The sequence below is a fragment of the Bipolaris oryzae genome (assembly GCF_000523455.1).
Source record: "Bipolaris oryzae ATCC 44560 unplaced genomic scaffold scaffold_354, whole genome shotgun sequence".
Classification (NCBI taxonomy): Eukaryota; Fungi; Ascomycota; class Dothideomycetes; order Pleosporales; family Pleosporaceae; genus Bipolaris; species Bipolaris oryzae.
Window position 1 is genome coordinate 1 of NW_006911630.1, and position 10,079 is coordinate 10,079.

Genomic DNA, 10,079 nt, shown 5'->3' on the forward strand with positions numbered 1-10,079 from the left:
AAAAAAAAAAAGAAAGAAAAAAAAGACGTATTATGAACTTATTATTAGATATCATGTTAAACTTAAATAGAAGTAATTTTCAAGCACATCCTTTTCATTTAGTATCTCCTTCTCCATGACCTTTATATACATCAATTAGCTTATTAAGCCTTACTACATCTGCAGTTTTATCATTCCATGGTTTTGCTTATGCAGAGTACAATTTAATGATGAGTTTAATATCATTAATATTAGCTATGTCATTCTGATGAAGAGATGTAATAGCAGAGGGTAAACTGAGCCTAGTAGGTAAAACACTGTTTAATTATAATTTGAATATAGCTAAAGCTATTCCTGTTGAGGATATAAAAAAATCTCTTAATGATTATAAAGTTAAGAATAATATTGAAGTGTTTAAAAATAATAACAACTTAGGTCACTATTTAGCAGGTTTATTAGAGCACAAAAAACCAGGATGGTTAAAATTTTCTATTTTTAAATCTATAAATCCTTTACCTGTTACAGTGCTTTTTACAAGTAAAAGAAATAAAAGTACTTATAGGCCAGAAAATTCTTGTACGGCTTTAGTAGTTTGAGGGGTAAATCTCTACTCTGGCTTTAGAACACTAAAATTATCCAATGTGGAGTTACATATGTTTAAACTGCCAAATTATCAACAAGGTGTTCTAGTCGGTTTATTGTTATCTGATGGCTGATTGTCTTATGCTAGTGCCAACAATAAGTATCCTCGTTTTGGTTTCGAACAAGCTTTTACTCAATCTTCTTATGTATGGTCAGTTTTTGGTATATTCTCTCATTACTGCTATAGTTTACCTAGATTTAAAACTAAAAATAGAAATAATATACAAACTAGTTCTGTAACTTTTGCTACTCGTAGTATGCCTTGTTTAGTAGAGTTTTTTAATGATTTTTACCTTAACGGAAAAAAAATTGTCCCTGAGAATATTTATCATATATTAGCTCCTGTTTCTCTAGCTCATCTTATTATGGGTGACGGTACTGCTGTATCTGGTGGTATAAGAATTTGTACTGATTCTTTTACTGTGCAAGATGTAGTTAGATTAGTTAATGTGTTAATCATTAAATACAGACTTAAATGTACATTACATATGGTGGATAACAAACCTAGAATATTTATTAGTTCAAAGTCTATGGATTTATTGTCATCCATTATAAATCCCTACATTGTACCTAGTATGAAGTATAAATTAATAACACAATCTAGCATATCTAGCCAAATAAAAAAGTAAGAGAGTTTGAGCCTTTGCAAGATATTTCATCTACAAGGGCTATATGTATAAAAAACCTTCCCTCTACAGCTGTTTTTTGTTATAAAGAACCTCTAAAAGAAATTTGTATTAAACACGCAATACCTCCGTACTTGTATAGCATTTTTATTGGTTTACTCTTATCAGAAGGTTGAGCCAATATTCACCGTAAAACAAATTCAAAAGCACGTATTAAATTCTGTCAACCTTATGTTAATAAGGAATATATTTATTACGTGTTTAGAGAAATTTATATGTATTGTGAAAAAGACCCTTACCGTTTTAATAATAACCTGAAAGGTAAACCAGTAGATGTTATGTTAATATCTACAAAATGGTTGTTCTGTTTTATTGAAATTTATTCTATGTTTTATATCAAAAATGTAAAAAGGGTGCCTTGCAATATATATGATCTATTGACACCTTTTGTTTTAGCTCATTGAGTAATGGGTAGTGGTATAAGCTTACAAGGAAGAGGAATAAAACTCTATACTAATTTTAACAACATATTCGATTCCGTTAAATTAATAAATGTATTAATGATCAAATATAGATTACGTTGTAATTTAATACTAGAAAAAGATAAACACAGTATATATATTTATCGTTCTTCATTAAATACTTTATTAATGAGTATAAAACCTTATATGTTACCTTCTATAATAAAAAAAATAATCTAATATACATATTTATATCCTCTGGGTCATATTTCTCTTCCGTCTTTAGGTGTTACAACGTTAAATAGAGTATTAAATCCTAGAATAGTATTTACTTCACATATTAATAATTTGGGTATGTATGCCTTTATTCAATCAGAATTAGGTAATATAGGACGTTTCCAAGCTTCAGGTAATAACGCTATTCGTTATATTATAGGAGATATAAAAGGTATTATGCTTTTTATTAATTTAATGCACGGTAAACTTAGAACACCTAAAAATATAAGGTTTAATGATTTAATTAAATTTATGAATGCTAAATATTCTTTGGATACACCAGAAAGTTTATTAGATAACTCTAATCTTTTGGATAATAGTTGATTTACAGGTTTTACGGAGTCTGACGGACATTTTGGAATTAAGTATCTAGAAAGAAAAACTAAATCAGATACTCGTAAAAGATCTGTTAGTGAAAGTGTTACTCTTAAATTTATATTGAATAAGCGTTTATTTGATAAACCGACATCTTCTTCTATGAAACCTTTTATGGAAGATTTAGCCTTATTTTTATCTTGTAATCTTAAAAGTTATATTAATAATACAAACTCAGAAATATTAACTGTAAGTGTATCATCTTTAGAAAGTGTAAAATTCCTTGTTAATTATTTTAATAAATATCCGTTAATAGGGGATAAATTAAATGATTTTAAGAAATGAGAAATTGTTTATAATATGCTTATTAAAAAAGAACATCTTACCGATGAAGGAAGATTAAAAATTAGATCTTTAATAGGAAAATTATAAAAAAAAACAGTATTTGCTTTATTATGTGCCCTCTTTAAATTTTACTGTATGCTGAAAGTTTCTATCAGAAAAGAATAGAATAATCAGCAGGAAACCAAAAGACGGATAAATATCTTAGTAGAATCCTCAGAGACTACACGTAAAAAGTTAATACGTTAATTGTAATTTAGTTAACCCATTAACTATGATATAGTCCAACCAACGTGGAGGCACGTTGGGTAATTTCGATATTTATAGGTCATCACACGAAAAATAAATGTGGGTTAAAGCTAACTTCATTTACATCACATGTAAATGCTACTTGTCTTTCTAAAGGATTACCCTTAAAAGAAAGATTGGTTAAATCAATAGTTAGAACTATTCACACAGGTACAACAAATCAATTAGGTTATTATCTTGCTGGATTAATTGAAGGAGACGGATCTATCATACTTAGAAAGGGTGAAAGAGAAAAGATTTCTCCCAAAATCGTTTTTACTTTTGGTAAAAATGAGAATTCTATGTATGAAAAATTACAGAAAACTTTAAACACAGGGGTTATATATTCAGAAAAAAAAGGTGTATGTAGATATAGTGTTACTAATGCCGATGAGGTTATTAAGCTTATTAACCTTGTTAATGGTAAATTTCGTACTCCTAAGATTCTAGCTTTATATAAAGCTATAGACAATCTTAATATGTGGCGAAACGCTAATATAGTTAAATTGCCTTTAGATACTAGTAGTATAGACTCTAATGCTTGATTAGCTGGTTTCATTGATGCAGATGGCCATTTCTCTATAAAATTAACTGGTGAGTACGGATCAGATGATAATGTAACGCGAGGAAGGGTACAATGTGTGTTCTCTATAAATCAAAGTGAATTAAATAGAGTAACAAGGGAATCCAATGTTCCTTTTATGACACAATTGGCCAAATTTTTTCAAGTTAATTTAAATTATAAAGTAGGAAATTCTCCATCTTTTAAAGAACCAGCTAAAACAATTGTTTTTTTCGCTCAATCTGACAGAAAGCATCATATTATAACTACTTATCTAACTAAATTTCCTTTAATGTCTAGCAAGTATCTTAATTATTTATCTTTTTTTGAAGGATTAAGTTTCTTAGGTAAAAGGTTAACAAGAGAAGAGATACTTAAAATAAGAGCGATTAAAAGTTCTATGAATAATAGTCGTGCTTATTATAATTGAGATCATCTTAATAATTTTTATTCTTAGTTTTCCACCTTTTATCCGTTTAATCTTCATTTTACTTAATTTATTAAAAAAACATCAAATTATGTAAATATAAGTATAAAAAAAAACCTGTATATATTCTTATTTTTCTAGGTTGATGCCCACTAGTTTTTTCTATACCATTAACAAACCGTTGAAGGTATTTTAATCTTTTATATGTATAGGTACGAATTTTTTAATATGTCGTATTAAGATGCAAGTAGAGGGGTGAAGCCTTACTCTCCCTCTCTCTGGAAACTAGTGTACAATGTCAAATTAAAAACGACATATATAGGTCATCACACCTTGGCTGTCCAAAGAGGGTTAAATCTTGGTGTTGGTTTATTTATAGTATCTGAAGCTTTATTCTTCTTAGCTATATTCTGAGCATTCTTCCATAAACTAAGCACTTTGTGGATAGGAACCAAATTCCGGGAAAACCCTAAAGCTCTAATAACTAATCTTCATAAGGAAACTTATAAAGTGGCCCCATTAATGTCTGAGGGTACAGTAACATCATTAGAGATTCTTGATACAAATCAAGGAATGGGCAATCGCGGATCTAAATCAGATAGTCTTATATCTGTAAAAGAGCAACGAGTAGACGGTTCCTCAGTATTTTTTAAATACTGTAAGGTATACTCTAGGTGCCTGAGAAATTGGGTTTTTATACAATGAATAAAATATGTTAATACTCTTTTTGAATCTATACAAAGATTCTATACTAAAATTTCTTATTCTACCCTTTGGGAATGGTCCCCTTCAAGGGCCAGACCTAAAGGCCAGTCCCCCTCGGGTACTAGTAAAGCAATGTCTTCTAACTTTAATTATGCTTCCACTAATGGCTTAAATCCTTATTATGTAACTGGTTTTACTGACGGGGAAGGATGTTTTTATGTAGGTGTTAGTTCTAACCCTAGATATAAAATGGCCTATAGAGTAAAAGCTGTTTTTCATATTGGTGTACACATAAGGGATCTTGCCTTATTAGAACAAATTCAATTGTTTTTTGGTGTAGGTACAATATCTAAATTAGGAGCGGAATCTGTTCAATTTAGAGTATCTGGTTTTGAAAACTTAAAAGTTATTATGGATCATTTTGATAAATACCCTTTATTAACCAATAAACAATCTGACTATCTACTTTTTAAGCAAGTAGTAAATGATATGGAACAAGGAAGACATTTAACTGTACAAGGTTTAAATAAAATCATGTCAATTAAAGCTGTTATGAACAATAAAGGAATGTCAGACAGCTTAAATCTAGCTTTCCCTGATATAGAGCCTATTTTAAGACCAGATATTAAAGATAGAAATATAAAAAGTCTACACTGGTTAGCTGGTTTCACTGATGCTGAAGGATGTTTCTTTATAGCATTAAAAAAATCTCCAGAATCTAAGTTAGGGGAAACTGTATGATTGAGATTTATTTTAACTCAACATGTTAGATATGAAGAGTTCCTAAAAAGTTTAATTTCAACTTTAAATTGTGGTAGATATATACCTAAATCAGGTTATGGTGAATTTATAGTTGAAAAATTTACAGATGTTTTTGATAAAGTGATACCCATTTTTGAAAAATTTAAATTACATGGTGTAAAATCCAAGAATTATGAGGATTTCAAAAAAGCGGCTTTGCTTATTAAAAATAAACAACACTTAACTCGAGAGGGCCTAGATCAAATTAAGAAAATAAAAGGAAGTATGAATAAAAATAGAAAATATTAACATAGTCTTGTATAAAATTAAAAATTTAAAAACTTATCATGTTCTTTTCTATAAACAAAGCAACAAATAGTTTTTTAAAACGAGTGCTCTTTCACCTGCCGTCGAGCTAGGTGCAACATGACCTCCTTTAGGAATTGAAGCTATTGATCCTTTTGAATTACCGTTAATAAATACAGTTTATCGTGTAATTATCTTATGTGCGGATAATGTAGCTGTGTTGGTGAAAACCCAACTCTGCGAGCTTAACTTAACTCTTCATTATAACTGTATCGACCTACCTAGTTTACTATCTTTACCTTTGTTGATAACTGGGTCTTCTCGTGTAGACCTCTCTAAATCCAAGAGATTAAAGAAATTGGTGGCTAAGTATTCTTTAAATAGCGCTTGTCTTGATAAATTTTATAGATGATTCGCAGGATTCTCAGATGCTGAAGGTAGTTTCACGATAAGTCCTATACTAAACAGAAAAACTAATAAGATAGAAGTTTTTTCTTTTAAATTTACGATAGGACTACACAAAGACGATCTAGGTGTTTTAAACATTATTCAAAGTAAATTACGTATGGGTAAGATTTATTCATATACTGATAAGTATATATTTGTTGTAACAAAAATGGAGGATATTAAGAATTTAATCTCTATTTTTAGCAAATACAAATTAAACACTAGTAAGTATTTGGATTTTTCAGATTTTAACTTAGCTTTTACTTTATATCAAAAAAGAGAAAAGTTGACAGATGAATTAATATCTAAGTTATTGGAATTAAAAAATAACATGAATACTAAGCGTATTAATTTTAATATGCCAGAAAACCATGTCTTAATTACAAAAAGTTGATTACTAGGTTTTATAGAGGGTGATGGTTCATTTAGTATAGAAAGAGCCACTTTTAAACCTGTTCTTTCTATTAGATTATCCAAAACACAACTTCCTTTATTAGTAAAAATAAAAGAATTTTTAGAAAATAATTTAGGTTTTGATTCATATTCTATGTATAAGATAAAAAATACTTCCATTCTTTCAATAATATCGGAAAAAGCTAGAGACAAAGGTAAATCTATACCTTTAGCAGCATTAATGATTAAAAATACACATGTTTTAAATAACTATTTAATACCTTTTCTGAGTGAAGAAAAATTTATGACTAAAAAAGGTGAAGATTTTTTAGATTTTAAAATCATATGTAAGACTATTTATATTGGTGCCCACAGTATTGAGGAAATAGCCGCATTGATACTTAAATTATCTTATACCATGAACAACTATCGGTTATCAACATTCCAAGGTACAGTAAATTACTTAAGTAAGGATGAAATGGATAGGCTGATGAATGCAAAACCTACCATTGAACACCTTAAAGATGGTCGTCAGATAGACCTTATTACAAAGAAAGTAGTACGCAGTCGTTCAAGTAGTTGTATATATGAAATAATTAAACCTTCAGGAGAGGTACTATTAATGCCTAATTTGGCTGAATCTGCTCTAATGTTAGATACAAGTTTTAAAACTTTAAAAAGACATTTAGAGGTCTTAGATAATAATTCCGATGGTTCTAAAATAGTATTTAAGGGCTATACTGTGAGAAGAATCCCAGTGTTTTATCCTATTGCTTCTGAGTAAATTAAATCATTTCCTCTCTATGTTGGAGGAAGGATATTATATATGAATAAATATTTTATAGAGTTAAAAAAGGAGCTGAGAAAAGGTTACAACCGAATCAGTTCTGTGCTAGTAGAAAAATTAGGTGGAAACGGTTAAGGTATCCTAAACCAAGACCGTCGGCAGTTGTAAATGTCGCTACAGATTGGTTCACCGGGGCTGGGCTGAAATGCCCGTCCAAATGTACAATCGGACTTTAAGACGAGTGTGATATCGTAAGAAGTTAGGATGAACCATGCACACACAGCGGTTACGCCACTTACACGGTGGTTATATACTTCTTATTGTAGTATTCCTATGTTAAATAAACTTGTTTTGTAGTTTTTATAATACTATTTACCATAAATATATAGAAAGTAATGTCTGTTAATTACTTTTTAGGTTCATTTTAATTAATTAAAAATGCAAAAAGAGTCTAACTTCCAAAGGGATACGGTAAGGTTACGCCTTTCATAAAATTAAAGTTGGCTTTTATTGGCTTCAGGGTTTACTGTTACATATGCACATCATTTTTTAATTAACGGAAAAAGAGCTAAAGCTTTAAATGGTTTAGCATATACTATTATATTAGCAACTATATTCACAGCACTACAAGGTGTTGAATATTCAGTATCATCATTCACTATTTCAGATGGAGCTTTTGGATCATGTTTCTACTTTGGAACAGGGTTAATTATAGCCCCTACTAAAAATAGTATATATATAAAAAAAGGTATATCTTATTCAAATAAATCTAACAAAATGGATCCTAATTGAATAACAGGGTTTTGCGACGCTTTCACAAAAGGAGTTAAACATTTTAGTAATAAGCGAAGTTTTACTAATAACCAGTTAAGCTTAGTAGTATGGGGAATAAACTTAAATTCTTCCGTAGGTAATGGTAGAATTACAAACCAAGAAAATAGTATGATAAAATTGCCACTGTATCAAAAGAGCGTTATCATTGGATTGCTTTTATCTGATGGTTGACTTATATTCCCATCTAAAAAAAGTAATTATGTACGATTAGGATTTAAGCAATCATTATCTCATAATACTTATGTTTGATTTGTATTTAATATTTTATCTCATTATTGTAATACAGGTCCAAAATTAACAACTAGTGTAAGAGTAGATAAGATAAATTATGCTTTAGGGTTTTTTACCCGTTCTCTTACTTGTTTTACTGAATTACATTCTCTATTTTACCCTAAAGGTGTAAAAGTAATACCTCAAAACATATATGATCTATTAACACCCGTTGCTCTGGCTCATCTAATAATGGGGGATGGTCAAGCGTTACACCATGGTCTTATTTTATGTACTAATTGTTACTCAATACAAGATGTTGTCAGATTGATGAATGTATTAATGGTAAGATATGGGTTTGAATGTACAATATTTTTAAAAAAACGAAATAAAAAAGTTGAGTACATGATTTATATAAGACAAAATTCTATGTTTTTACTGCGAACTATAGTAAAACCTTATTTATGCTCTTCAATGTTATATAAATTAGATAATTCAAAGGTTTACTCTACAACTAAGTGTTCTGTTATAAAAGAATTTAAACAAAAAAGATTATACTCCATTATTAATAGACCAAAACGGGCTAATCCTTACTGAGTTACAGGGTTGGCGGATTCGAAGTCTAGCTTTTCCATAAGAGTTGGAAAAGACGAAAGTAGATTTAAAAATATACGTATCGCACCCATCTTTTCCATAGAACTACATGAAAAAGATTATAATTTATTGAAAGAAATTCAAAATTTCTTTGTAGTAGGTACTATCATTAAAAGAATAAAAAAAGGGAGTCCAACAGCAATATATTCAGTACAATCTATTAGTGCGTTAAAAGACATAATTTTACCTCATTTTAATAAATATAATTTATTAACACAAAAAAAAGAAGATTTTCGTTTATTCTCCTTAGTAGTACATATGCTTTACGATAATCAGCATAAAAATGAAGAAGGTTTAAACAAGATATTATCATACAAAGCTTCTATGGGTAAAGGATTGTCAAAAACTTTACTAAGTATGTTTCCTGGTATAGAGCCCACAGTAAGAAACCTAGTTTTACCTACAAAAGATTTTAATCCTTTTTGAGTAGCTGGGTTTGTTGATGGTGAGGGTTGTTTTTATGTAAAAACTTCCAAAATAAAGAAAGGCCTAGGTATTGCATATAAAGTAAATGTTTATTTTTCTATATCACAGCACAAACGTGATTTAGCTTTACTCGAAAACCTAGCAACTTATTTCAATTGTGGTTTTGTGGAAACAGTAAAAACTAGACCAACTCAATCTTCTTATGTTGTATATAAATTTTATGATATACTTAATAAAATAATACCTTTTTTTGATACATACTCTTTAAAAGGTAAAAAATTATTAGACTTTTATGATTTCAAAAAAATAGCAAGCATAACTGAAAAAAATATCAATTACGAAGAAAACAGTGACCTATTAAAAGAAATAATTCTCATTAAAAAAAATATGAATAGAAACAGATAAATTATAGTTAGTTATACTAATATATATATACAATATTTTGTAGAAAACAGGGTAAATTGCATGAAACTCCATGATTATTATATGTAAAATAATGTGGACAACGTGCGGCGAAGCATGTATTAAATAAATGTTGCAAATAATATAAAAATATCTAGTCTCTTATTTTTTGACGTTGTTTAACTTAAATAACTGTTTGGACCCCCCTCTCTCTGAGAGAGAGGGGGGCCTAGAAAAAAGAAATAACAAAAAAAAA

The 10,079-nt window shown here is 29.1% G+C and overlaps 9 protein-coding genes across 9 annotated transcripts; 8 read left to right on the forward strand and 1 right to left on the reverse strand.

Moving 5' to 3' along the window:
* Positions 1 to 53: 53 nt before the first annotated feature.
* On the forward strand, positions 54 to 2,644 carry COCMIDRAFT_41819 (uncharacterized protein; the record flags this gene model as incomplete). Its single annotated transcript, XM_007695576.1, has 4 exons — positions 54 to 72; positions 289 to 429; positions 1,995 to 2,186; positions 2,316 to 2,644. 4 exons carry the CDS (start codon positions 54 to 56, stop codon positions 2,642 to 2,644), a joined length of 681 nt encoding a protein of 226 aa, XP_007693766.1.
* A 1,796-nt stretch (positions 2,645 to 4,440) lies between these two features.
* Positions 4,441 to 4,623, forward strand: COCMIDRAFT_110768 (uncharacterized protein; the record flags this gene model as incomplete). The annotated part of the gene is made up of 1 exon (XM_007695577.1): positions 4,441 to 4,623. The coding sequence occupies one exon, from the start codon at positions 4,441 to 4,443 to the stop codon at positions 4,621 to 4,623; it is 183 nt and encodes a 60-aa protein (XP_007693767.1).
* Positions 4,624 to 4,755: 132 nt separating this feature from the next.
* On the forward strand, positions 4,756 to 5,364 carry COCMIDRAFT_110779 (uncharacterized protein; the record flags this gene model as incomplete). The annotated part of the gene is made up of 1 exon (XM_007695578.1): positions 4,756 to 5,364. The coding sequence occupies one exon, from the start codon at positions 4,756 to 4,758 to the stop codon at positions 5,362 to 5,364; it is 609 nt and encodes a 202-aa protein (XP_007693768.1).
* Positions 5,365 to 5,475: 111 nt separating this feature from the next.
* COCMIDRAFT_110778 (uncharacterized protein) lies at positions 5,476 to 5,673 on the forward strand (the record flags this gene model as incomplete). Its single annotated transcript, XM_007695579.1, has 1 exon — positions 5,476 to 5,673. A coding segment is annotated over one exon (198 nt), but the record flags the coding sequence as incomplete, so codon positions are not given.
* A 714-nt stretch (positions 5,674 to 6,387) lies between these two features.
* On the reverse strand, positions 6,388 to 6,780 carry COCMIDRAFT_110772 (uncharacterized protein; the record flags this gene model as incomplete). The annotated part of the gene is made up of 1 exon (XM_007695580.1): positions 6,388 to 6,780. A coding segment is annotated over one exon (393 nt), but the record flags the coding sequence as incomplete, so codon positions are not given.
* Positions 6,781 to 6,928: 148 nt separating this feature from the next.
* On the forward strand, positions 6,929 to 7,294 carry COCMIDRAFT_110774 (uncharacterized protein; the record flags this gene model as incomplete). The annotated part of the gene is made up of 1 exon (XM_007695581.1): positions 6,929 to 7,294. One exon carries the CDS (start codon positions 6,929 to 6,931, stop codon positions 7,292 to 7,294), a length of 366 nt encoding a protein of 121 aa, XP_007693771.1.
* Positions 7,295 to 8,380: 1,086 nt separating this feature from the next.
* Positions 8,381 to 8,938, forward strand: COCMIDRAFT_110777 (uncharacterized protein; the record flags this gene model as incomplete). The annotated part of the gene is made up of 1 exon (XM_007695582.1): positions 8,381 to 8,938. A coding segment is annotated over one exon (558 nt), but the record flags the coding sequence as incomplete, so codon positions are not given.
* Positions 8,939 to 9,028: 90 nt separating this feature from the next.
* On the forward strand, positions 9,029 to 9,421 carry COCMIDRAFT_110773 (uncharacterized protein; the record flags this gene model as incomplete). Its single annotated transcript, XM_007695583.1, has 1 exon — positions 9,029 to 9,421. A coding segment is annotated over one exon (393 nt), but the record flags the coding sequence as incomplete, so codon positions are not given.
* A 3-nt stretch (positions 9,422 to 9,424) lies between these two features.
* COCMIDRAFT_110769 (uncharacterized protein) lies at positions 9,425 to 9,826 on the forward strand (the record flags this gene model as incomplete). The annotated part of the gene is made up of 1 exon (XM_007695584.1): positions 9,425 to 9,826. A coding segment is annotated over one exon (402 nt), but the record flags the coding sequence as incomplete, so codon positions are not given.
* Positions 9,827 to 10,079: the final 253 nt, after the last annotated feature.